This window comes from Lonchura striata, chromosome 20, assembly GCF_046129695.1.
Source record: "Lonchura striata isolate bLonStr1 chromosome 20, bLonStr1.mat, whole genome shotgun sequence".
NCBI classification, from domain to species: Eukaryota; Metazoa; Chordata; class Aves; order Passeriformes; family Estrildidae; genus Lonchura; species Lonchura striata.
Genome location: NC_134622.1, coordinates 10,608,709 through 10,634,205, shown reverse-complemented (window position 1 = coordinate 10,634,205; position 25,497 = coordinate 10,608,709). Strand labels below are relative to the sequence as shown.

Sequence of the window (25,497 nt, the reverse complement as noted above, 5' to 3'; positions counted from 1 at the left end):
CTGGAAAACCCAGTACCCAACAGACCTGTTCCTTCTCCCAGCGCTTTTGCAGGTGATTAGTGATGATGAGAGAGAACGTGGAGATAATTTTGATCTCACTTTTAGCCTCTGCTGGGTAAATCCCGAGGAGGACGGTGGCACACAGTGAAGGAAGCAGGGCTGTGCCATCCCTGCCCACCCGAGGTTTCCCTCCTTTGTTCTATTTATTGAGCAAGGATCCTGACACCCTTTCCCAGACAGTGACTCACAGCAGCGCTGTGCAGAAGCCATGTGTCTTGGAGCACTTTGTAGATGCAGGAGCTGCAGGAGCCTCACAGGAGCCAACTGTGTTTATTAAAAGATGATCAGATGTTTCCTTCCTTAAGGCAGTGTCTAGCTGAGGCTGAGTAATAACTCATTACCAACAAGACAAATAACTGCTTATCATCAGGTCAGTGCCTTTGCCAGCCTTGCTGGTAGTGGTGGCAGGTGCTCTGGGCACCAGTGGGCTCAGCACCCAGAACAGGGGGTAAGAAGACCCCTTCCAGTCCCTGTCTCTTCCCCAGGGGCAGCCCCAGGCTCTGCTCTGCTGCTCAGTGGTGTTTGGCCCTGAATTAAGCTCGAGGAACAGCTTTATCCAGCCCTGGTGCAGCATGTTCCCGACTGCCTGTGGAATCAGGCTGCTGGAGTGGCCTCTGCAGGCCATGTTGTTCTTTCCTGGTGCTGGGGCTTCAGAACCAACGTGCCAGAACTCCTTGTGGCCTGATGGAAAAATCAGCAGTGGGCCAGGGCAGTGTGGAGAGGCATGCCAGGAGTGCAGCGCTGTGGGGCCATGGGTGAGGTGGGCAGTCATGATCCTCCATGTCCCCTGTCCCCACATGCCCCTTGCTGCCAGGGCTGGGCTGGGGAGAGGCAGAGCAGGGCCAGCTCTCTCCCTGGGGCCGGGACCCTCTTGGGCTGGCTCAGAGGCTTTCCTCAGACGCCATCCTCTGGTGCAGCCGCCGTCCTTCCCTGCCAGATGCCATGGCATGTCTCCATGTCCTTTGTTCCCTGCCTTGCTCACGCCTCTGCCATGATTTATGGCCCTTGCGGAGCAGCCTGGCTGCAGCTCGGCTGCTTGTCCAGACCCCTGGGCTCTGTGCCCTCGTTCCCAGCCTGGGGCAGGGAGCTCTTGGGGAGTGCTCTGACCCCCCTGCATTCGGCCCCCATGTGCCTGGCCTTTTCTTTCACCTCCTTCCCGCCTGGGTGTGAATGAAGCGCTTTCAGGGGGAGGAGATTGTTGGGAGCCCAGCTCTGCCTGTGCATTGGTAGCAGCCCATAAAAGCATCCCAGGAATTCGCCTCGGCAGCCCTGTGCGGGGTGAGCCAGTGAAAGACACCCTTTGTTCCTGCAGCCCAGTCCCACACACCCTCTGGAATCTGCAGAGCTGGATGCGGCTCCCACTGCCTGCCACGCTGCACTCAGGCCCTGGGGAAGAGGTTTTCCCACGTCTTAGCCCGGCCAGGGTGAGCAGGGCACTGGAGAAAGGCTTCCCCAGGCTTTCCTGAGGCAGGCCTGTGACCCCAGCCTTAGCCTGAGCTGAGTCAGAGGGACGGAAATCCCTTCTCTCAGGGCTCCCTCTCCCCGCGGGGTTTGGTTACAGGTTTGGGGTGTGATTCCTGCTGCCTGCCCAGCTGCCGGGGCCGCTCCGGCGGGGCTGACACGGAGCCAGGCCGGGCCTCGCCGCAGCCTGCACACAGCCGCCTGGCGCCCGGCCCAGAACATGGCTCTGGAAAAAAATAAATGTCTTTGTTGTTGTTGAGGAAAGCCCAGAGCGCTCCGACAAGGACACAACCTCTTCCTAAAGCTGGGTTTCAAAGCCCTGCTTTCTCGGAGGGCTCCAAGTGACCTGGACAAAAGCATCTGCTTCTCCGTGGGTCAGCCCGGCTGGAGGAAGCGCTGACCCGCGTTGCAAGGGCTGCCTCTGAAACCCCAGCTTGCAGGGCACCGAGGGATGGCACCCATGCAGCCCCTTCCAGAAGGGTGCCCACCCAGGGGTGCTGCTGGGGAGCTCCTGGAGCTTGCCTGGGCTGTCATTAGCAGAAGAAAAGCTTCTGGTGACTCAGCAAGCAGGGCTCGGACACTGCCTCTGTCCTGAGCAAGACTGACACATGCAGTTCCAGCAGAGCCAGCGCTGGCTAAAGATACTGTGGTACTTAAATATTTTATAGAAAATCATTAAGCAATTAAATCTGGTGGATCTCACATCATAGAAAAAGCAGCTTGAAACCTGTGCAGTAAACAGGGCAACACTTCCTGCTCGTTTGGGATGTCTTCTTGGAGTCTAAACTACAATCCTTGCTTCAAAATAACTATAATTATCTCTTAATTGCCATTATTGTTTAACATTTTTAGTATTTGCAAGTGCAAACTGTTACAGTTTTCCGTGCAGATACAATCAGTAGCCGGGGTTCACAATGAAAGCAATTAAAATCCTGTGATTATCACAAGGCTGCGTGTCTCTACACCAGCTTCAATCTGCATCACTTGCCAAGATGTAGGCTAGAAACTCAGACAAATTTAGCATTTATTTAGTAACCCAGCAAAGCTACTACCTCTTGTTGCCTCCAATGATTTGCATCTACGGCACTTTTTGGAAGGACGGGAGCAGGGAGGGGAGGGGAAATAAAGCAGTTTCTAGAATACATCCCAGGAGAATATACAGCAAGAAAAATTATGCACATGAATTATGCATCTGAATTATGATTTCACTCCTATTTTTGTCCGGATTAGCTCATGTTTGGTGTGCATCCCTGGCAGGGTGCTAGCAGAGTGCACTCCAGCTCCCAGCAGGTCACTGTGGCTCTGGGTCCTGTGGTCCCTGCTCTGCTGGCAGCTGCTTCCCAAGGGCTCACAGAGCTTCCTGGGGCTCCAGCCCCCCAGTAACGATGGCAGCCCCTGCTCCTGCACCCCTCGCAGGCTGGGCAAGTCGTTTTTCTGTGTTAATTGGATGCCTGTCTTCTGTAAACACACCAGGGATGACAAGGGATTTGGGTGTAAACTAAAAAAGCAGGTCTGTGCTATTTTGTACAGAGGGGGAGGTGTTTGGAGGCTGTGCTGCCACCACCAGCCTTCAGCGGTGCTCCCCGGGTCCCCAGCATCTCCTGGAGAAGGCAGACATGGAGACAGCTTGGCCTCTGCCAGCCCTGGGGAGGTAAACCCAGGAGAGAAGGGGAAGGCAGTAGCAGGGCTTCCAAAATCTCACCCGATGCAACTTCGATCCCAGCACACACTCAAGTAAAGCCAGCAATCCTTCCAGGAAAAACTGCTTGGGAATCCTCAGCTCCCTTCCCAGGAGGGCTGGTGACCCCAGGCCATGGATGTTTCCATCTGTAAGGAATTTCAGTGGCCCTCATTGCCATTAGGGAGGGAATTATCCTCACTGGCCAAGTCAGCAGGGCACCTGCACCCAGGTGTGGGGTCCAGTCTGGGGTGGGTGGGAGCACAGGGCACCTTTGATGGGGCTGTGAATGCTCCCTGGCTGGGTTCTTCCCTCACCAAACTGCATGTCTCATCTCTGCTGTTGCCTTGGATTAACATCCCTGACATCCCAGCAGTTGTTTGCATGAGAAAATGAGATTAGGAAACTATTTCAAGTATTTGTGTCTGTTGTTGAGTGGCAAACAAAGCTGGAGCCAGTGCTGTTTGTCCTGTCAGCTGGCCCAAAGCTTGGGAAAACAGCCGGGAAGGCAGTGGGAGACACACAGCTAAGCACCAGGGGCTGAATTTGTACATACCTTTGGAGAGTGGGAAATGTGGAGCTGGTGCAGGCAGAGGCACCAGCTGAATAATCCCCTTGCCAGGGATGGGGTACCTGCCTGTGTACATTTGTGGGTACCTCAGAGGATTGGGATTTTTCTACATTCAGGTGTTTCCCATCTGCTTTGAAATGCTGCTGGTAGGAAGCAAAAAGTAAATTTGGGCAGTCACAGGAAAGAGGAGCAAAGGCAGAATTAATGGAAACGGGCATCTTGGAAAACCTGGGCTTGAAACCCCTGAAATTGCCTGCTGAGATCTGGGCTAGTTGTGCTCCCGGGGCGATCAGGTTAAGATGAACTCTCCAGTTTGCCTTTTGGAGAAGGACACAGCTGGTGAGGCAGAGAGGCAAGGAGGAGGCCAGGAGAGCTGCAGCAGCTCCAGGTCTGTGTATTCAGCTCAGCAGGTCCCTGCCACATCCTGGAGCTCTCCTGTGGCTCCTGTTCAGTTTGGTTTCCCCGTGGCAGCTGTCACTGTCCCTGCATTTTCAAACCACCTGCTGGAGTTTCACAGAAGTCATCCATACATTCAACAGGAATATCAGTTTCCAGGAGCTCCGGGGGACCCTGAGATCACAGCAGCTGATACAGGGATTCTGCTGAGCTGTGCTCCCCCCACCAGAGCTGGAATTCCTCTTGCATGGGATGTCTGCTGGGGGTACAGGGAGCTGGGGGCTGTTTAAACTTCCCCTGGTCTTTCTGGGGTCAGGGGTCCTGGGATGGGCCCCCACCCCAGCTACTGCATCCAGCCCAAGCAGGACACTTTCTCCACATTTTTAAGCCAGAAGTGGCTCCTAAAATCAATACAAAAGGAGATTCCTCTGCAGCCTAGGGAACCACCCTGTCCACATTCTTCCCTGAGGCCTTCAAAGGAGCTGAGGAATCTAATTCCCACTAATTTGCTTTGAAAGCACCAACTTAAAATTGTAATTATGGCCTGGTGTCTTACTGCTAAGGGAAGACCCCAGCAGACTGCAGCTTCCTTGCTTCCTAAAACATCAGTTTTGATGATTTATTAAGACTTACATTTTTAACAATATGATGTTGGTTAATGTTGGAAGATGTTCCTACAATTAATGAAAATTTCATAGACTGACTGGAGAAGAAAGAGACCATTTTATGTCCCCTACCAGATGGCCTAGACCAGCTGCTCACTTTTTTCTTTGAACTGTGATTCTAATGACTTCTCAGTCCTTTGAAGTCTGCTTAGAGCTGCTGAACCAGATGGATTTGCATGATAGTAGCAGTGCACGTTTAACAGTGGAGGACTTGTGCTATTTTCCCTCCTGGCCACTGCTGAATGCTGCAGTTGGGGGATTTGGAGGGGTGAGTAAACCCGGAATATTGCCAGGCACTGGCAGAATGTATCTTGGTGTAACATGACTGGCTTCAGTGGAGTTATTCCCCAAAGCCACAGTGTCCTTACCCAGCTCTCAGCTGGTTTTGCTGCTTTATAACCCATGGGATGCTGTCAGTCATGGATTTATTTGGGCCTCACAAAGCAGGGGCTGCTGTCAGAATGCACAGTTCAGCACCATTAAAAAAAAAAAAAAAAAGAGGAAAAGAAGAAAGGAGCTTTAAATATGTATTAATAAGTTTTTAAAATAATAAACCACAAAGTAAAATGGTGACAAAAGAAACAAAACTGAAAAAAGATCCCTGAGTGCAGGTTTGGTAGGAATTTATGCAGAGAAGTTGGGGAGGTAACACTGACATTCCTGGGTTTGAAACCTCAAATCAATAGTGAAGGTCACTATTTTCACACTTTTTCACATCACTTTTTCACACTGCCTCCCAGAGCACTCACAGGATCTCAAGCAGCTGCTCTCCCTGGAGCAACGTCTGGGCTAGGCTGGCACAGAGCTCTCTAAAATCTCTCAGGACTCTGATGATCCTTGTGGGTCCCTTCCAACACAGGATATTCTGTCATTCTATCAAAATCATCCCTGCACAGTAATAACATGCCTGGGGCTGTCTCTGTGCTATGTTTCGCTGTGCCTGCCTCAGTGGCCTTTAGGGACTTTTGAGGAACAAACAGCACAGGACAAATGGAACGATAAAGGGAAGGAGCAGAGCAGGTACCCAGAACCAGGCAGCCCAGGGCACAGAAGGACACCGAGGCCGTGGCACTGGTGGAACAGAACACACTTGTCTTACTCAAGGTGGTCAGTGTGATAAGGAAATGGAGTGAGGGTAAACCAGAGGTAAGGCTTTGCCTGGATGTGACATGAAAAGCACCATGTCCTGGCCCTGGAGCCCTCCTGCTCCTTCCCAGGTGATGTGGATCCAGTGCTGGCAGCATGACAAGGCAGGAACACTAGGCTGAGCCCCGCTGGAGCGAATGTCCCATCAAGCAGGGCTTTGCACGCCTTGGCTGCTCTCCCCGGTGCTGTTCACAGGGAGTGCCGGGAGCCCAGCTGTAATTTGATGTTACCTGCCAGGGGGATGTCAGTGCTGCTGGGATGCAGATCCCATCCCCGTAAGGGGAGCGGGTTCCTGCTCGCAGCCGCTGGTCCCGCTGTCCCCAGCGCTGGGGATGGCAGCACGCCCTGGGTAGGGCTGGGACAGGGGCGTGGGGCAGGCGCAGCCTCTGACAGCGCAGCAGCCCTGATTTCGCCTCACAGCCATCTCATCCTCACACCGGCCGCAGTTCAGGCTGGACAGCGGGAAAGCTCGGTGGAGCACGCTGTGGCACAGGCGGAGCCCGGTCCCTGAGGTGTGGGGCGGGAGCAGCCCCTGACAGCACAGCAGCCCCTGACAGCACATCAGCCCCTGGCAGCACAGCAGCCCCTGACAGCACAGCAGCCCTGATTTCACCTCACAGCCATCTCATCCTCACACCGGCCGCGGTTCAGGCCGGACACCGGGAAAGCTCGGTGGAGCACGCTGTGGCACAGGCGGAGCCCCGTCCCTGAGGGGGTTTAAAACCCGCGCGGCCGCGGCTGCCGGACGCGGCCCGGCCCCGGGGGCCGTCCCAGCCCGGCCGACGCTGCGCTCCCACACTCGCTGCCGGCCTCCCACAGCCGGGCGGGCACCGCCACCTTCCGCACGCCCTGCCCGGCCCGCGGCGCCCCGGAAGGGCTCCGGTTGCCATAGCGGCGGGGCGGGGCGCGGGCATGGCGGCGGCCCCGCCGGAGCCGGAGCCGGGGCCGGGCCCGGCCGGGTCCCTGCGCCGCTGCCTGGCGCGGCTGGGCGCGCTGCGGGCCCGGCCCGACGGCAGCCGCCGCACGGAGCTGCACCTGCTCTTCGACCAGCTCATCTCCGAGAGCTGCGGGCCCCAGCCCGCCGCCGCGCCCGGCCCGCAGGTACCGCGGCCGTGGGGCACCGGGCCGCGGCGGCCAGCAGCGGGAGCAGGCGGTGGGGGTGGTGGACGTGGTGGAGAAGGTGGAGGCCGTGGTGGAGGAGGTGGTGGAGGAGGAGGAGTTGGAGGTGGAGGTGGTTGTGGAGGAGGAGGTGGTGGTGGTGGATGTGGTGGAGAAGGTAGAGGAAGTGGTGGAGGTGGAGGAGGTGGTGGAGAAGGAGGTGGTGGAAATGGAGGTTGTGGAGGAGGAGGTGGTGTGGTGGACGTGGTGGAGGAGGAAGAGGTAGTGGAGGTGATGGAGGTGATGGAGGAGGTGGAGGTGGAGGTGATGGACGAGGTGGAGGTGGAAGAGGTAGTGGAGGTGATGGAGGTGATGGAGGAGGTGGAGGTGGAGGTGATAGACAAGGTGGAGGTGGGCACGGCGTGGTGCGGCTTTGCCCCGCTGTGCCCACCCCCGTGTCCCCGAGGTTCCAGCACACCTTCCCCCCGGCCCTTCTCCAGCTCTTTGATGCCTCTTGGCCCCGCTGCCCCTCGGTGCCAAAGCTCTGCCGGGTGGGTTCGTGGGTGACGCCAGCGGGTGGGACTGTGGGCCTCGGCAATAGTCTGATGTTGGAAAAATAATAATTTTTTAAACCTTAAAGCAAGCCCTTGAAAGCTGAGCACTCCAGATGAGCAGCATGGATGCCGCTCCATTGGCACAGTACAATAATACAGTAATAATGAACACAGTAGTTCATTATTACACTGGTTTGTCTTAATTTTATTTCCAAAGCAGGCTTACTTTGTGCTTTGGAATTAATTGATTTTTGGACAGTATCTTCCTTTTCCTTGATCTAACTTGGTGTTTTTCTTGAGCCATTATTGCTGTATTTGTAGTCCCTAAATAATAAACTGAGCCTTTCTCTTCCAGGATGTTTGTGCTGTGCTTGTCCAAGGCTGTCAGTTGGTTCCACTTGATCAGGAGCATCTTGTCAGCAAAGTCTGTCAGCTTATGCATCACTTACTCAACAGATATCAGGTAGGAAGAGTTTACTCATGTCCCTTAATAAGCCAGTGGAACTCTGTCTTTTTCCAGGGCTGTGGAGCCAACCTTCAGGCAGAGTTTCTTGGATTTTCACTGTATTATTTATCTGATCTGGTTTTAGCATGGTTCCTTATAAAACCACCTCTCAGTCAGAAGTGATTCCCCATGGGAAATAGTCTTGGTTTTAGGACACTTGTACAGATTTATCTATTTCTGGTCAGGTGTGATCTCTGCTGGTGTGTGATTTTAACAGCCAGGTCACCCGAATCTGTGACCAGTTTCTCAGGGTTTATTGACTGCAGCACTACAAGATGATGTTTATCTTGGCCTTTTCTGTTACAACAGGTGATGGTTGATGAGCAGCACTTGAATTTCCTTCTCTCCTACTGCATCTCTGCTCTGAGGCAGTGCAGCTCCTGGACACATGTTGAAATTCTGCAAGCCTTAGCAGCTCTTGTTTACAACAATGGGCCTAAGTGTCAGAAGGTGAGTTTACAAACAGAGAGATAGTAACAGCAAAAGTATTTGCACCGCTGCCGTTTGTACTTTATATTTTTTCCTGAGAGAAAGAATAAAAAAGTTCTCCATGCTAAGATTAAATCCCCTTTAAATACTGGTTGATATTCATGGGAATTTCAGTTGTGTTTATTAATAATTATTATTGCCATGTGGAATGCTCTGTACCTGGTGGCTGCAGCTGTTGGGATCACCATTAAATAAGGGCACAGGCTTAGCCTGCAGACCAACCACCTTGTGCCTCAGGCAGGAAGACCATGGGGAGCTTGAAATTGCACATAAGTCTCCAGGCAGGCTCCAGTGAGGATGCTGAAATCCATCTGTAACCAGGTCTGGGCTTTCGCTGGGCACCGTGTCACAGGAGCAGCTCTGGGGGCTCAATCCTGTGTGAAGCTCCTTGCTGCTGCAGCTGACAGGGTTTGAAATGCTGAATCCTCCTGCTGTCAGCAGCTCGTGGCAGCTTGCAAAGCAGTCTCTGCTGCTGGGCTGAGCATGGGGTGGTGATGCTCACAGTTTGGGAGCTGCCAGCTTGTGTGGGCTTGTAGCCCATGTAGAGGCAGCAGTTTGGTGCAGCAGTTGTTCCTAGCTTAGCTTCATGTCTGGGAAGGGAGCATAAGCTGGGACTCAGCTGAACTGTGCTCAACTGTGTCCTTTCTTAGTGCAAAACAAGAGGACTTAAGGTTTTCATGCTGTTTTTTACAAAGGTGAATCTGAAATTGCAGCTGAGAATTTTTAGGGTTTGCTTTACTTCTCATTATTGTGCTTTGTTTTTTGTTGGTAAAGAATTCAACTCATTTCACTAAGTCAGGTCTGCTCTGCCCATGATGGTTATCAGTGGGTGACCTGTCCTTGTCCTTGTCTCAACTCATGAGCCTTTCCTTACGTTTTCTCTCCCCTGAGAAACATCTCTCCCCATCTGAGGGGCAGTTCTGGTGGGCACCGGGTGTCCAGTCATGCTCCAGCCACCTCTCTTGGTATTTTCCCCCCAGACACAAGCCCCAGGAGGCTGAGGGAGGAGCACTGACCCCTAATGGCTTTTGCTGGTTTGTTTTCAGTACCTCCCGGATCTGCTGGGCAAGGCTGGGCTCCTGCTGCAGTTCAGCGACCCTGCCCAGCCAGAGGTGGAGCTCAGGAGGGCAGCTGTGCGCAGCATGGCCAACCTGTGTCTCAGGTGTGTACCAGCCTCCTCAGGTGGGTTAGAACCTGTACATCTGCCAGCACAGGGCCAGCAAGGTGGAGGTGCAGGAATTTGAAATGCAGAGCTTTTAGTCTGCATAAACCCATAAACTCCCAGTCAGAAATAATGTTTCAGGGGTCACTTTAGGGAAGAAAAGAAAAGCTGTTGTGCTGTCTGGTTTTTTGTGCAGAAGGTTTCCTTGTGTTCTCTGTATGCTAGAGCTGGCCCCTTTCCATCAGCCATCCATCCATCTGGGGCTCTGCAGGTTAACAGAGAGCTTGGATGGGACTTTGTGTAACTTTATGAACCTATGGACAGACTGTAAAGCAACCTCATGTCTCCTCCTGCTCTAACTTTAGTGTCCCTGGACAGCCATACCTGGATGAGTCCTACAGAATTGTCTGTTTTCAAACTTTCCTGAGTGTTCTGCAGTCTTCAAAAACCCCTGATGTGGATGACATCACTTTTTGCATGGTAAGTGTGAGTCTAATTGCCTAAAATACTCTAATTAGGAGATTGTGCTGCTGGAATATATGGACTTTGGAATGTTGGCAATTAAGATTTTGCTTTATTAGTCTATAGTTTATCATATTACTGTCCCAATTGAGCAAAACTGCCTAGAAAGTTACTTGAAAGATGTGAACTTGCAGTGTTTTGGGAAGGAAAAGTAAGTAATTCTTTGTTTTCAGTTACTGCAAAGTGCACTGAAAGGTGTCCAGTCGCTTCTCAATGGTGGGAAGATGAAACTGATGCAAACTGACCAAATTGGAGCTCTTCTGGCAGTGTTAAAGGTAAATCCTTAAATCCACCTGGAGGAAGAGGCAGGCACTGGGAGGTTCCAGGTGCTGTTAAGTGGGAAACAGCAGGAGATGAGCAAAAGGGAGCAGAGAAGCCTGAGTGTGGGGGTGGAATGGTGTGTGAAATATTTAAGAAAAATATATTGAGTTTCTCTCACAGCATTTCACTGCACTTCCCACTGCAGAATGTGAGAGGAAGATGGGAGGCTTGGGGTTTTTTGGACCTACTTGAAATCCTTCTATATGCAGATGGATTTCAGATGTTGCATAGCCTTATATATGTGAGAGGCAGCAGCTGGGGGAAGGAGCACAGCTGAAATTGGGTGAATTTGGTAAATCTGTGCCTGAGAAAGGGACAGAACACTAACCTGTGTGTTCCTGTTGCAGAAATGCATGTTCCATGGGCTGCCAGGACTGAGCATAGAGGTGCCCACAGCCCTGTACCCTGCTCCCTTACCTCAGTATGATAAAAGGTCACCTGCCAAGCAGGAGCAGGCAGAAGCAGCCACCTCCAAGCAGACAGGGGTAAGCTGGGCTGCTCCTGATTCTCCAGCCTGTTTGTTGTGGTTGTGTCTTACCTCTCATGGTATTGGTGGCTCTTCATGTCCTGAGCATGTGGGACATTTAATTCTTTGCTTCTAAGGTGATGATTACAGATTCTGCACTGAGTAAAATTGCTTTGGGAACTCAGGTGACAGGAACAAATGGCTCTGCAGGGCTTGGCTTTCCTCAGTTAAGCTTTGTGCAACAATTATTCATCCATAGCCAAGAATTCCTGGCCTGCAGGCACGGGATTGATGTGTGCAAACTCACCAAAATTTTGTTTGACTCTTTCTTAGGGAAGTCAAGTTCATTTAAGACTGATTTCTTGCCTCATCTGTTCTGCTCAATCCTTCAACAGGTTATTTTTTAACATGTAAATAGTTTGGATTACTGATTATCTGAAAGACATTAGAGGAAATCTATCTAGTCATGTTGACTTGTTTCTTTTGAGGTGCTGAAAAGGAAGAATAGTTATTGCTACCTACTGTAAATCTAAAAGAACTACAGAACTATTTAGTGTTGTTCTTTAATCACTTGTGTGTGAAATATGATTTTTAGCTAAAAGTTCCCTGGATATATTTTACTTTATTGATGAAGAAGTCAAAGGTTAATTTTTGAGGCTATTCAGTTATAAACTGTTTACTTGGGCATTACTGAAATTTTGCGACTGTTGCTACTAATTTTAAAACTCGGATGCTAAGGAGTGTCTGTCTATGTGTAGGGTATTGCAGAGAGATGTAACTGCATTTATGTATTCATTAAGCATTGACTAAGAAAAATAAATTTTTTCTCTTAGAGCCGAAGAAAAAAGTGCAAAGGGAAACAAAAGAAGGGAGAGTTTGGGGAAGAAGGAAGAGAAGGCTCAGAGGATGCAGGAAATGAGTCGGTGCTGGGAGCAGACATGCTGAAATTGCAGCTGGGGGATGTGCAGAGCAGCCCTTGCCCAGGGCCCCGTGTGCCAGACGTGTGTGCTGGGAAGGAGCCCCTGAGCTCTCAGCCCTGGAAACGCTTCAGCAGCAGCGAGTCCGAGTACTCCGACACCGAAGGGGGCATCCAGAGCAAAGTGAGGTGACTGCTGTGCCCATGAAAACGTGGCATCCCCAAAACCCTTCCACACCACCCTTTGTGCTTAGCCAAAACTGCTGAGGGGATCGCTTTCCCTTTTGATTTATGAGATGGTGCGAGACAATTGGAGGGCAATAATTTGTGTTGGTTTGGAAGTAAATTTGTTCTTCCTCTTCCTGTTCTCGGTCTAAAAGATTTCCTCTCACAGCCAGCCACTAATACACACGAAAGAGGTGGAGCCCATGCCTTGTTCTTGCTGTTTTTGTTAATCTTTTTGTTTGTGTTTAAGGTCTTACCAAGCCAATGTTCGCCAAGGGGCTCTGGCCTGTTTCCTCTCCACTATAAAGTCAATAGAAAAAAGAGTTCTTTATGGCTACTGGTCAGCATTTGTTCCTGATGCCCCTGGTATTGGCAGCCCCCAGTCTGTGTCCCTGATGACTATTGCTCTAAAGGACCCTTCTCCAAAGGTGAGGCACTTCTGAGTACAAAAATTGTTGTTTTCCCCGTTAATCTTAAGAGTTGTCTTCTCAGGCCTTCAGTAAGTTTTTGGCTGCTGCCCAAGAAATAAATAGGAAGTGTTTGGCTAAGGAAACAAAGGATTGGTTCTATATTGCCTAAAGTAATGAAAAAAAAGATAGTTGGAGTTGAATTTTCTCTTGCTAGAGAGGATTTCATATATTTTAAAATTCTCCATCTGCTCAGAGGAGTTGTTAAAAGGTATCACAAATGTTTTCTCGTTCCAGACACGTGCCTGTGCTCTTCAAGTCCTCTCAGCCTTCCTGGAAGGTTCAAAGCAGTTCCTGTCTGTGGCTGAAGATGCCAATGAGCACAAGAGAGCTTTTACTCCTTTCTCAGTCACCATGGCTTCCAGCATCCGGGAGCTGCACCGCTGCCTGCTGCTGGCCCTGGTGGCCGAGTCCTCCTCTCAGACACTGACACAAATAGTCAAGGTACCTGCACTGCAGCTGTGCCACGTGCTCCCAGGGGCTGACACTGCTCTCTGCATTATGTCCTGAAGAAAGATTGCACAGAATTGCTGTTGAGGATTGAGGTGGTGGTGGTGGCAAACAGCCCTTTGTCACCTCACAGGGGTTTCTTGGCTGAGTCATCCTACAGAATCCTGGAATCACAGAATGGTTGGGGTTGGAAGGGACCTTAAAGGTCACCTTGTTTCAATCCCCTGCTGTGGACAGGAACACCTTTCACTAGACCAGGTTCCTCAGAGTTCCATCCATAGTCTTGGGGTTTCTTTTCAGCACAGTTCTCTTTTTTCTGCATTTTTTTAGTCTTTTTGGAGCTGAATGAACCTATAAAATGAACCTGAAGACTCACATTGACTTTAAAACTGGAATCCAAATTGACAAATCCTTCCATGGGCTATCAAAATGCCTTGGTCTTTATGCCATGTCAAAGTAGTTAAACCCAAGTTCATATCCAGCAGATAATTGGGGTTGTTTTTTTCAGGTGCCCTCAGATAATGAGCTGCCTGAGTGACCTAAATTACAAATGTAAAAACAGACCTGTTGGAGGCCAGGCTGACATTGTAACCAGCACCTTTCTCTGTTTCAGTGCCTTGCAAACTTGGTTTCCAATGCACCCTACAGCAGGTTGAAACCCGGGCTGCTTACCAGGGTGTGGAACCAGATCAAGCCCTACATCTCTCACAAAGGTTTGCATTCTCCCTGCTGTATTCCTCCTGTCTGTGCTCCATAATTCAGAATTCAGTAGCAGTGGATGTTTATATGTTATAATCCATCTGAGGCTGGATGGATAAAACTGCTGAGGGAGGATGCCGGGCTGTCAGTGAGGTTCTAATGGAGTTTTTTTTTTTTTTCCTTTTCCTTCTCCCCCCCATTGTCTCTTGCAGATGTCAACGTTCGAGTGTCCAGCCTGACCTTGCTGGGGGCGATGGTCTCTGCCCAGGCACCTTTGCCAGAGGTGCAGCTGCTCCTGCAGCAGCCCAGCTCCTCGGGGCTGAGCAGCAGCGGCAGCGCCAGCCCCGGGCGCCCGGGCTGCTGCGAGCAGTGGGGGAAGGCAGCGCCCTGGGCAGGGCAGAGCCCGCAGGGCAGCCCCGCAGGCCGTGCCCCCGGCGAGCCCTGCTGGCTGCTGCGCCTCTGCGTGTCCCTGGTGGTGCTGCCCAGGGAGGATCCCTGCCCCGACGGCCCCTCCGTGTGCAGCGTCTACGAGCCGTGTCCCCTGCGCCTGGAGGCCCTGCAGGTGGGGGTGCTGGGGGGCTTGGCTCACACCCAGCTGTCCCCCTTGTTTCTGGGGTCCCTTGGCTCCCTGCTTGCTCAGGGAGATTGAGGCTCAGGCCTTGGCTTGACTCCGGGAGAAACGTTTTGATCCCGTGGCCACAGCGTGGCTGTCCCGCTGCAGACCTGCTGCAGCCAGTTCATCTGCCTGTGCCTTTTTGTCCTCTTCCAATGTTATCTGGGGGTGTGTGCTGGCAGACTGTGAGACTTCCCCGTGCAAACTCCTCCATGCAGAATCCAAATTCAAGTTTTGGTGGGAAACAGTGGGAGAAGAGCCCTGCAGTCAGAGAATGGTCTGCAAGGAGCTGTGGAGTGACTCAGGGAGTCACTGTGGATGCTGAGGCTTGGCTTTGTTTTAATTCATGTAGCCACAGAAAAGGGTAAGATTTTGTAACATGCATCCCAAGAAGTCTCACTCTTTTTCTGGAGCAGTAAATACTTGTTAAATCCAGCTTCACGGAATGCTGCAGCAGTGTTACAGGAGGTACAGAATGTCTGGCTCTCAGTTTTTTTGGCTACAGGAGCCCTCGCTTACAGTAAATAATTCATGGTCTTGCTACCTGATAGTGCTTCTGTGGCTCTTCTTTGAACAATATAATGGAACAGGGAGGCTTTTAATCAACTCTGGTATTCCAGAAGTTGTGCTGCAGGGTGTATCTGTTACATCAGAGTTCAGTATAGGGTGCCAGGGTTGATTAGCCCATTAACATGATTTCAGTGTAAGTTGGGGTATTTTGGGTAAACAGAAGGAAGAAACGCTGAATGGAATTTTTTTTGTCTGTGTTTAGGTGTTGGCTCTTCTTGTGAAAGGTTATTTCCCTATGGCTCAGAGCTATTTCCTGGGACTTGGAGAAGTGGCTTGCAGATGCATGGAAGAAATGGATCCATCCATTCAGCTTCATGGAGCCAAAGTAAGAGCAGGAGACACATCAATGTCGTTTTGCCAAGTCAGTTTTATCTGTCTGTGTGCTTTGCAAATGCAGATGAGTGGTGATGAATATTCAGAGCATCTGTGTGTGTGATATAGAAATGCAGTACCCTGACACTTTGAGAAATGCACCTTCAGCTTCCAGTCTTGAAGTCTCAGCAGAATTTTGTTGCTCTGCTGAGTCACCAGGAAGCTTGGGAAGTGCAAGGACCACAACACTGGTGCTTCCCTGGCTGAGCATCAGCTGGTGCAGGGGCTGGACTCTGTGACCCAAAGATTTCCTCTTTGTGCAGTAGTTTGTTATGCTGTGCTTGCTGAAGACTATGTAGGAAAGGCTTTTCCTCTAATTCCAGTACTAGCAGGGACAGAACAGCCTGAACCAGGACTGAGTCTTTTATGTTTGTTCCCTGGCTGAGGAGATGCAGGTTCTTTAGTTCCATGGTCCTTGAGTCATCCCTGATGAAAACCCCCTTGCTTTTTGTTCTTTGTAGCTTCTGGAGGAGCTGGGCACGGGTGTCCTGCAGCAGCACAAACCAGACTCCCCCACTGCCCCTGAGCAGAGGGTGCCTGTCAGCGTGGTAAGTGTGAGATTCCACCTGGCTGAGCTCCTTCCCTGCCCTCTGCAAAGTCACTGGCACAGACACAGACAAAGCATTGCAGGGAGGCAGGAAGGGACTCAGACTGCAGCTTTATGGATGCCAGGGTGGACAATTTCTGGAGACTTCCTGCAGTCATTTGGCAGTTGTTCTTGTCTGTGGACAGATGTGTTGGGGTTTATTTCTTTTACATGATGTTAACTCTGTGTCTTTGCCTCTTCTCTTCCCAACTCTGCAGCCTGCTGTAGCTCAGAGAGCTGGAAGAACAGCACTGATTATGTGTGTGTCGTTACTGCTGCATAAAACTTTTAGAATTTTGGTGAATTTGCATTGTTAAAGAGCCAACCTACATTTTCTGGCTGGTCCCAAGTGCAGAGAGTGGGCAGAACCACAATATATGTGAATTTAGAAGAATTCATGAGCTGTTTGTTGGCTAAGTTTGCAGAAGTTGAGTAATAATAGGCCTGTTTAAGTCTTCCTTCTGTGAACAGAAGACAAGCTTAAAAATTTCTTTGGCTCATGCTAAGTTTTGAGCCTACAAGACAGGAAATGTGTTCGGTAGCATCAGGTTCCTGTTATTTGCTATGAATGTAAATTGTCAGGCAAATGAAAACACTCAGCTGTGTGGGTTCAGGAGTGGGATTGTAACTATTTAATGCAGTTTAAATTTCAGGGTATGATGATCATTTTTAAGACAAGAAATTAGGCTTAATTGCTGAGTTTAGAAGATAAACCTGGCTGCTTCTCCTGCAGGTTGTGACCTTCTGGACGATGATGTTAAATGGCCCCTTGCCTGGCACCCTGCAGAACTCCCCCCATGCCACTCTCCAGACAAGTGCCTGTGATGCCCTGTCCTCTATCTTACCAGAGGCTTTCAGCCTCCTGCAGGTAGGAGAACACACCTTTCAATGTGGTGGTTTTACCTTCGAGGCTTTGTCCTTGTCCACCAGCTTACAGTAGTGTAAAGCCTTTTAAAACTTGCCAGGAGAATGTAAAGAGACCTTCCCAATTTTTTTTTTTTCCTCATTCTGAACATTGTGACTGTTGAAGGCTGGAAAGGGCAATGTTGGGAGCAATTAGCCTGTCAGAACAATTAAACTGTGGGTCACAGCAGCTGTTTGGCCCCAGCCTTGGCAATGATGCACAGGAGATGGAGGACAAGAATTTCATGGCATGAGGGAGGGCTGAGGGATTAAATTAATCCTTTGAGGAGCCAGCGGAGCCAATAGCCAGGGCCTGATGTTGTGCACCCGTTTGCACGTGTGTTTTTATCCTTTGCAACATGAAATATGCTTTTAAACATGAAAGCCTTGGCAGTGGATTCCCCCTGCATTGTGCAGCTCCTTCTGTGTCACTGTGCCCTTGCTGGGGAGTGCTCTGCCAGGTCTCATTTGCCCAGGAATTGCTGGTCCAGCAGTATCTGTGGAATTCTCCAAGTACAGCGTGTACTTCATCCTCCTGTACTTTGATCCCATCCCCTGTCCTGTCCCTGTGGCCAAGTGGGGTCAAGTCAGTGCCCACTCTGACCTTCTGTCATGGGCTGGTGAGCTGACAACCTGCCCAGGCTGAGCTCAGCCTGGCCTGGCTAACGAGGGGCAGGGAGGGAGGGGAGGCAAGAGCAGCCCATCCTCTCTGAGTGAGCTCTGAGGGGCCACTCCTTCAGCTTTGGATGGAGCTAACACTCTGATTTCCTTCTTGGTCTTACCTAACAGCAGAGATCCTGTTATTAATAAAAATTACTATTTTTATTGCTGCCTGCTGGAAGCATTCCTGTTTCCTGGGTGGGCTCCTGAAACACCCCTCAATTCGCTTTATCTAGAGCATGCTGTGAGTGGCAGCTCCTTCAGACACAGGGCGTTTCAGAGAATTTGTGTGTGCCTGTGTCCCTCTCCTCTTGCAGGGTGACCAGCAGATCCTGTGTGTCACCTTGCTGCTTGGCCTGAACCACAGCGAGAACCCCCTGGTGAAAGCTGCTGCTGCCCGTGCCCTGGGAGTCTACATCCTCTTCCCGTGCCTCAGGCAGGTCAGAGCCAGCCCTCCCTTCTTTGAGCCCTTCTGGAATCAGCCACGAGATGTGGAACATGGATTTGTTTGCAATGAGTTCCCTTAACTTTTGGCCTGTAGCATGTTCATAGTTTTCCTTACTGGCTCCAGAGCTGCTCTTGCCTCTGGTGTGAGAGCAGAATTGGTGCAGCTCTGAGGGAGGTGAAGCAGAAGGGAGAGGGAAAGGAGGGAGGTCAGGATCTTCCCAGGCTCTCAGGGATGGAAGCTGGAGTGGGGAGCTTGGCACAGAGGAGCTGCAAGAGGTGAGGGGAAGCTGGGAGGAAGGGAGCAGCTGTCCAGTGCTCTGGGAGTTTGGTGTTGGACTCGATCTTTGAGGTCTTTCCCAACCTCCACGATTCTATGATTCCAACAAGTTTTTAATGTGAGGCCCTCAGTCTTGCTTAAAACTAAGAAATAAAGCTTATTTGGAGGGAAAAAAAGGATTTTTTTCTACAAGATATCAGCTTGGCTGAGCTGGAAGATTAGTTTTTACAACGTAACCTTTAAGTGAATGATTTCAATAAAAAAAATACGCAGTAGCTGCCTTTGGAGTTTAATTCCAAAATATTTTGAAACAAAATCCTTTACCATAGGCACATGTAATGTGCCATAGAAGAGAAGATTAGACAGGCAGCTCAACAGGGAGTTTGGAGAAGCAATTACTTTAAGAGCGGGATTTGTTGGGTGTAAGGTTGGCAGTCCATGTAATTATGTTAAAATCCAAAGTAACTAAATCACCAATGGAATTAAATAATCCATTGAAGCTTTTCAGCAACAGCTACCCAAGAGTGGTGGACTTGGTCAGCACTCAGGCTTGGACTGTTAATTAAAGGTCAGGCAAAGCTGCAGAGAACATCATGAGCTCATTAGAAGGTGTCACCTAAAAAATTAAATGAACAGAGTTCAGTTTCCCTGGAAAAACCAGAGTGTGTTACTAAGAAAATCACCTGTATTTTGAGAACTCTGACTTTGCAGCAGTTTTTGCTTTGACAGGATGTGATGTTTGTGGCAGACACAGCCAATGCCATTCTGAATTCCCTCCACGACAAGTCTCCCAACGTCCGTGCCAAGGCAGCCTGGTCCCTGGGCAACCTGACTGACACCCTGATCATCAACATGTATGTGACATACCCTGCCCCTGCCCCCTTCCATGCTCTGGAATGATTCTGTGATACTTAACATCAAAAAAAGCGCTGAATGTTGGCTTGGATCCTTCTTTTTAACACCCTCTGCCTGTGTGTCTGCCACTGTGGGACACTGTTTGAGCATCCTGTGTCCATCTGGGAACACGTTCCACTATCCCAGCTTGCTCCAAATCTGACTTTGGACACTTCCAGAGATGGGACAGCCACAGCTTCTCTGGGCACCCTCACAGGGATCACTTTTTTTCTAATATTTTATCTAAACCTGCTCAGTTGGAAGCTATTCCTCTTTGTCCTGTCACTCTAAGGAGAGACTCTTTAAAACTTTTCAGTTTTCCATTTCTTGTGTGTTGCTTGGTGTAATTACATGGTTCCTTTACTTTCAACATAACACAAGTAAAATTAATAAATATTTAACCCTTCCTCAAGCTAGAGACTGAAGGAAGCCCAGCCTACTGTTACATTTTTAACAGGAAAATAGTTATCATATATTCCTGCTACAGAATTGCCCCTGAGCAATTCCTTGCCCTCTGTTTTTTATTACAGATTTAACCATTGCTAACCAGCTTTCTTGCATTGATAGTTTGGTTTTAAATTAATAAACATAGTGGTCACATGCAGAAAGGTCTGCCTTACATATTAGCCCTCTAGAGAGTGAAGGTTGTTTGTTCATGGGCCTTTATAAAGGGTGGTATCACATCTTTGGGGATGGAGCAGCCGAGCTGGGTGTTCACAGGGTGATTCTCCTGCCAGGGAAACCTTGGGACCAAGCTTCCAGGAGGAGCTTTCTGATCTCCTGCTGCTGAAATTGCTTCGGTCTGCCACGGAAGCATCCAAGGACAGAGACAAGGTGAGGCTGAGGGCAAGAGGGGTCGGTGTACTTAACTCCTGCATTAAAAAACAAAATGAAAAAGGCACCAGTTACTATAGGTGTCTTTACCCCAGTGTTTGAGGGGAGCTGCAGCTCACCTCTTCCCCACAGGGCTGGTGGTCAGAGAGTTCCTGTGTTGTTTGAATCACAGGGAATTTGGCTGGGCTTTCCCACAGTACAGAGGTTTTTGGTTTGGTTTGTGGCCATTAGCAGAGAATGATCTTTCTGGTGGCTTTTAGGAAGACACAGTGTGATTCCTGCTGTGCTCCTTGCTGGCTCTGAGATGATTTCACAGCAGGCTTGAAACCAAACCTGCCAACAACCCGAACACCGGCGAGGTTGTTGTGTGTTCCAGGTGAAGAGCAACGCCGTGCGCGCCCTTGGCAATGTGCTGCATTTCCTGCAGCCCTGCCACGTGGCCAACCCCCGGTTCAGGGAGGCCGTGGAGGAGTCCCTGCAGGCCCTGATTGCCACGGTGGGCAGCGAGGCCACCATGAAGGTGCGCTGGAACGCCTGCTACGCGCTGGGGAACGTCTTCAAGAACCCTGCCCTGCCTCTCGGTGAGAGCCTGCTGCCTGCTCCCTCCCTGAGCAGAACATCACCTCTCTGCCAGGGGCTGCAGGAGGAGGGGGAAACCAACACAGCTGAGCCTGGCTGCCACAGCTTTCCCGGGCTCTGCCCAGTGGAACAGGCTCAGCTCCTCCCCATGCCAGTGCAGGTGTAGCTGCTGTACAGCTGGATCTGTCATGGCAGGAAACAGTGTGAGGGTGGGATTATAGGTGTGAATAAAAGCCAAATGTCCTCTTGTAAAACTTAAGGAGATTAACAGTTTTAACTAATATTTCATTTCATAACCCCCGATTCTCTCTTTTAAATGACAATAAATTCAATAAATGTCAGCCCATTAAATTTTCAGGAGACATTTATAGTTTTGCATATTTTGGCTGATTAAAAAAGGGGTTTTTTTGGGTTTTTTTTAGGAGAGGCTCCTTGGGCTACGCAGGCTTTCAGTGCCCTTTCCTCTGTAGTGAAGTCCTGCAAGAACTTCAAAGTGCGGATCAAGTCAGCCATGGCCCTGTCCATCCCCAGCACGAGGGAGTGCTACGGCTCCACAGAGCAGTTCTGCCAGATCTGGAGTGCCTTGGTGGTGGCCCTGCAGAGGAGCGAGGACACCGAGGACTTCCTGGAGTTCAAGTACAGCTCCAGCCTCAGGAGCCAGATCTGCCGGGCCCTGCTGCACCTGCTGCAGCTGGCCAGGGGCACGGACCTGCCCCTCCTCGGGGCCAGCCTCAGGGAGCACGGCCAGGCCATCAAAGCCCACGTGCTGCACTACCTGAGCTCCTCGGGCCAGGAGAGCGAGGCAGGGGCGCACCCGGACCTGGGGGAGAGGCAGAGAGGATTGCAGGGAGCCATCGACCACCTCAGTGGCATAGAGAGGGAGCTGCAGGGCAAGGCCAGGGTGCGAGTGTCCCTGTACCTGCAGGATGTCCTGGCACACCACACCAATGCCACGGAGCTGGCAGAAGCTTGAAGGAAATGCCCGTTTCAGTGACCAAAGCTTCCACAGGAAGCACTGAGCTGTGTTCCCTTGCACAGGACATCCAGAGGAAAAGTTTCCTGCTGCTGATATTAAGTATTTTGTTTCAGACTTCATTAATAATGCCTCTAGGACTTCTTTTTTTTATTATTATTACTATTTTTTATTGTTTGGGGAATTCTGCTGTTGCCCTCCCTGGGGCTGCTTTGTGCACTTTGCTGTCACAGCGTCGCCACTTGGAAAACAAACGCCTTTTCCTCCTCTGTGTGTTTTTTAAAGCTGCTTGTTCCCTCAGCTTATCTCAAAGCATTTTGTTCCTATTGCTGCAGGATCCAGAATCGTGTTTGTAAAGCAGGGGGGTGGAAGAATTTTGTTTTTCAGAGCACTGCAAATGTTGTCACTCTTGTGTTCCTGCAATAAACCTGAATACGCCAATATTTGAAGAATAGCTTAGAGCAAACAGCCTTTGCCTTCAGCTGTCTGTGTTCCCAGTGTTGTACACCTGGCCTGAGCCTCCCTGCTGCCTCCACTCATCCTGTCTTCCAAAAAAATCAGAATTCCTTCTTTCCAGGTGGATGGTACTGTGCTGCCTAAGCCAGAAAATTCAAAGTGGGTTCTCCAGGGCTGGAATTTTGGCTCTCCAAGCACCTCTGTGGGAGGTGCAGTGGTGTTCTAACAGCGCATGGATTCGTTTCTGGTTCTGGAGTTCTGTCCCCTTCCATTCCTTCCCGCTGCTGTTACTTACTCTGTGTTTGCTCTGTGCTTACTCTGCTGATAGCCGGGGAGCGCTGAGCTCTCTGATGTTGCTGGGGACAAATGAGCACCTCCAGGAATGAGCAGGGCTCTGGGGCTCTCAGAGTTAAGTGCCTGCTGTCCTAACCCTGGGCTGGATGTTTGAACAGAGCTCAGGGCAAGCCCTGCCTGTTGTAAAACCTCTGGGGGATACAAAATTCATCTGCTTTGTTCTTCCACCCTCGCCGCTGGTTTCAACAGGCTTCAAGTGCTGAGAGTATCCAAAACTTCCTGCAGCAATGGAGCATTTTTCAGGGGATGGATGAAAGGAGGGATGGATGGAGGGATGGATGGAGCCAGATCTCTGCCAGGGATGTCTCCTGCTCTACCAGCCCCGTGTGTGTGGTCAGGCTGGATGCCCTGGGATGGAGGCAGAGCCGAGCATCCCTGCTGGGCCTGTCCTGGCTTGGCTTCAAGTGACACATTTGCACTTCAGCTTCACTTGCTCCTTTCCTCTGCCTGCTGCAGCTGTAGCTGATCCCATCTTTGAGCTCCCACACCTGAACCAAGCCTGTGTTTCTTCACTGCCTTGGAGAGAAATCTGTCCCATAGCCACTGAAAACACAACTTTGCCTGGATTTCTTTCCCAAAGTTGCTGACATCTCTGGAGCTGCTGGTGCTGGGGCAGCTGTGGGACTTGGGAGCAGGGTGTACCTGAGCCGAGTGTGCTCCAGCAGCCCCATCCAATGTGGGGCTGTTCTCTGAACGGAGAAACCTCTGGTTTTGTGCACCCCAGGAAGCAGATGGGAGCTGCTGTTATTCCCAATAGGGCCTCACCCTTTGCCAACCGTCTGGGGACCAAGGGCTGTGCCCTGCCTGTGCCACCCCTGGCTGCCACTGAGAGCCACGGGGCTGCTGCAGCCTCCGTCCACGAGGTGCTCGGGCCGGGGAAAGGCAGCACCTTCCCCACCCTGGCCAAGGTTTTATTGTACTGCCTCTTTATTGTGGTGTTTACAAGCCAGGCCCTTTATAGGTTTTCCTATGAATAGTTCCAAGGAGAAGGTAATTACCTTATCACATGCAGGATGATTTATAGCCAAGGTGGCAAGGGACATTCAGCTCCACATCGGCTCCGTTTGAAAGACAATCCGCCCGTTCTCCCGCGGGGTCACTGGGTGGGGAAGACAAAAGGGCTTTAGTGCCCGGCCTGCTGGCAGCCCGGGGATGTCCCCTGCGCCGGGAGCGTTTCCCTGCGCTGGTCGCCACCTGCAGCCCCGCGGGTGCCCCCGGGGGTGGTGGGCTCTGCCCTGGGCAGCGCAGCACAGCGGGGCACTCACGGCGTGCCTGGGGCGCTTAAACACCCCAGCTGCTTTGATTGGGAGTTTTATTTTTTAATTACTTTTCCCCTTCCCGCCAACAGCTGTCTCTATGACCGGGGAGCAGAGGCAGTGATTTACCGGCCGCCCTGCGGCTGCTGCGCTCCGAGCATCCCCGGGAGCGGCCCCGGTCCCCGGGCCACGAGGTGGCACCACGTCCCCGGGCACGGCGGCGCCTGCCCGTGTCCCCCGGCCGGGGTCCCGGCTGTCCCCGCGGTGCTGTCGCGGGGGCAGGGGGTCCCCCGGCAGGACCCGGCTGCCAGCAGCCCGTGCAGCCGGCGGTGCTCGGGCTCCGGGCGATGCTCCGGGCGGTGCTCCGGGCGATGCTCCGGGCGGTGCTCGGGCTCCGGGCGGTGCTCGGGCTCCGGGCGGTGCTCCGGGCGATGCTCCGGGCGATGCTCGGGCTCCGGGCGATGCTCCGGGCGGTGCTCGGGCTCCGGGCGATGCTCCGGGCGATGCTCGGGCTCCGGGCGATGCTCCGGGCGATGCTCCGGGCGGTGCTCCGGGCGATGCTGCGGGCGATGCTCGGGCTCCGGGCGGTGCTCCGGGCGATGCTCCGGGCGGTGCTCGGGCTCCGGGCGATGCTCCGGGCGATGCTCGGGTTCCGGGCGCGTTCCCCGTGTGAGACCCAAACGTTTTCCCTCCCGGTGAGCTCTGGCCCCGGGGATGCGGGCGCAGCCTCCCGGGGCTGTGACTGCGGTGTCAGTGACACCGGCCCGTGCGCGATGGGGTGGCGGCGGCAGGGGTGACTTCCAGTGGCGGGGTCAAAGGGAAGAGGCTGATCCTCAGTTCATGCCTGCTGTCTCTGCCATAAAAAATGGCCCCGCGCTATCTCGCCGGCCGTGCCTCCCTGGGACCCGCTAATTCGGTGATTTTTATCCGTCTGTTTTCCTTTTCTCCCCTCTGCAGCCTCCCGGCGCTCCCTCTGGGGCGGCTCCGGGGTCGCGGCTGATGGATGGAGCCGCGGCTCGGGGGAGGCGGCGGCGGGCGAGGGGATTTGGGCACAGCCCGACCCTCGGTGGCCTGACCTGGCTGTCACCACGCTCTTCCCGGGGGCTGAAGCCCGTGGCAGGAGGGATCCCTGCAGGAAGGGTGTGGGCAGGGAGGGAAGGAGCGTGGAAACCGTGGACGCCTCAAGCCTTTGGGCACCGCAGCGCCAGGTGGGGATGGGGACAGAGATTCTGAAGGGGTTTGGAGAGCCCGGGCCCCAGGATTGTCCCTGGGGTCATGCCTTCCTGTGCCACCCCCGGGAAAAGGGAGCCCACGCTGCTCCGGGGGGGTCCTCTGGCTCCCCGGGGGCCCAGACTGGTATTTCAGTCCAGACGTGCTGGTATTTTTTCAGTCCAGCAGATTTCCTTGATGGCCCAGCAGCGGAGCAGGGGGCACGCTCGGCACGCTGGCACGGTGGCAGCTGCAGGGTGGGGGGTTCCCGTGGGAGCACAGGGCGCACAGCCTGGCCAGGTGACGTCCCAGTCCCCTCTCCTGGAGCAGCAGGAAAAACATTTGCTCTGGAATGGGAGGGAAATCTATGTGGAACTTGAAATTTGCTCATAAAGCCGGGCTGGCCGGGTGGGAGGCTTGCCACATCTTGCTCGAGCGCTGGCCCACATGCAGAGAGCTGTGATGGGCCGGGTGATTCAACAGCCACCCCCGTTCCTGTTCCCGTTCCTGCTGCGAGCCCCTGTGTGCCGCCACACCGCTGCGGTTGGCCCGCTAAATATTTTGGGGGGCGCCCAGCTCGGTGCTCGCCGTGCCTTTGGTCAGTCCCCCTGTCCCTGCTGGGCTGATGCTTTTACCAGCAGCCTGCCCAGGCGATGCCCCTCT

At 52.1% G+C, this 25,497-nt stretch overlaps 1 protein-coding gene across 1 annotated transcript; it reads left to right on the top strand.

Moving 5' to 3' along the window:
• Positions 1–6,889: 6,889 nt before the first annotated feature.
• On the top strand, positions 6,890–22,025 carry HEATR6 (HEAT repeat containing 6). Its single transcript, XM_021533003.3, has 20 exons — positions 6,890–7,078; positions 7,985–8,092; positions 8,444–8,584; positions 9,670–9,785; positions 10,151–10,265; positions 10,481–10,582; positions 10,976–11,113; positions 11,928–12,199; positions 12,486–12,663; positions 12,940–13,146; positions 13,766–13,865; positions 14,064–14,413; positions 15,237–15,359; positions 15,868–15,954; positions 16,726–16,860; positions 17,873–17,995; positions 19,009–19,133; positions 19,911–20,007; positions 20,384–20,588; positions 21,009–22,025. Exons 1-20 carry the CDS (start codon positions 6,890–6,892, stop codon positions 21,557–21,559), a joined length of 3,462 nt encoding a protein of 1,153 aa, XP_021388678.3. The 3' UTR covers positions 21,560–22,025.
• Positions 22,026–25,497: the final 3,472 nt, after the last annotated feature.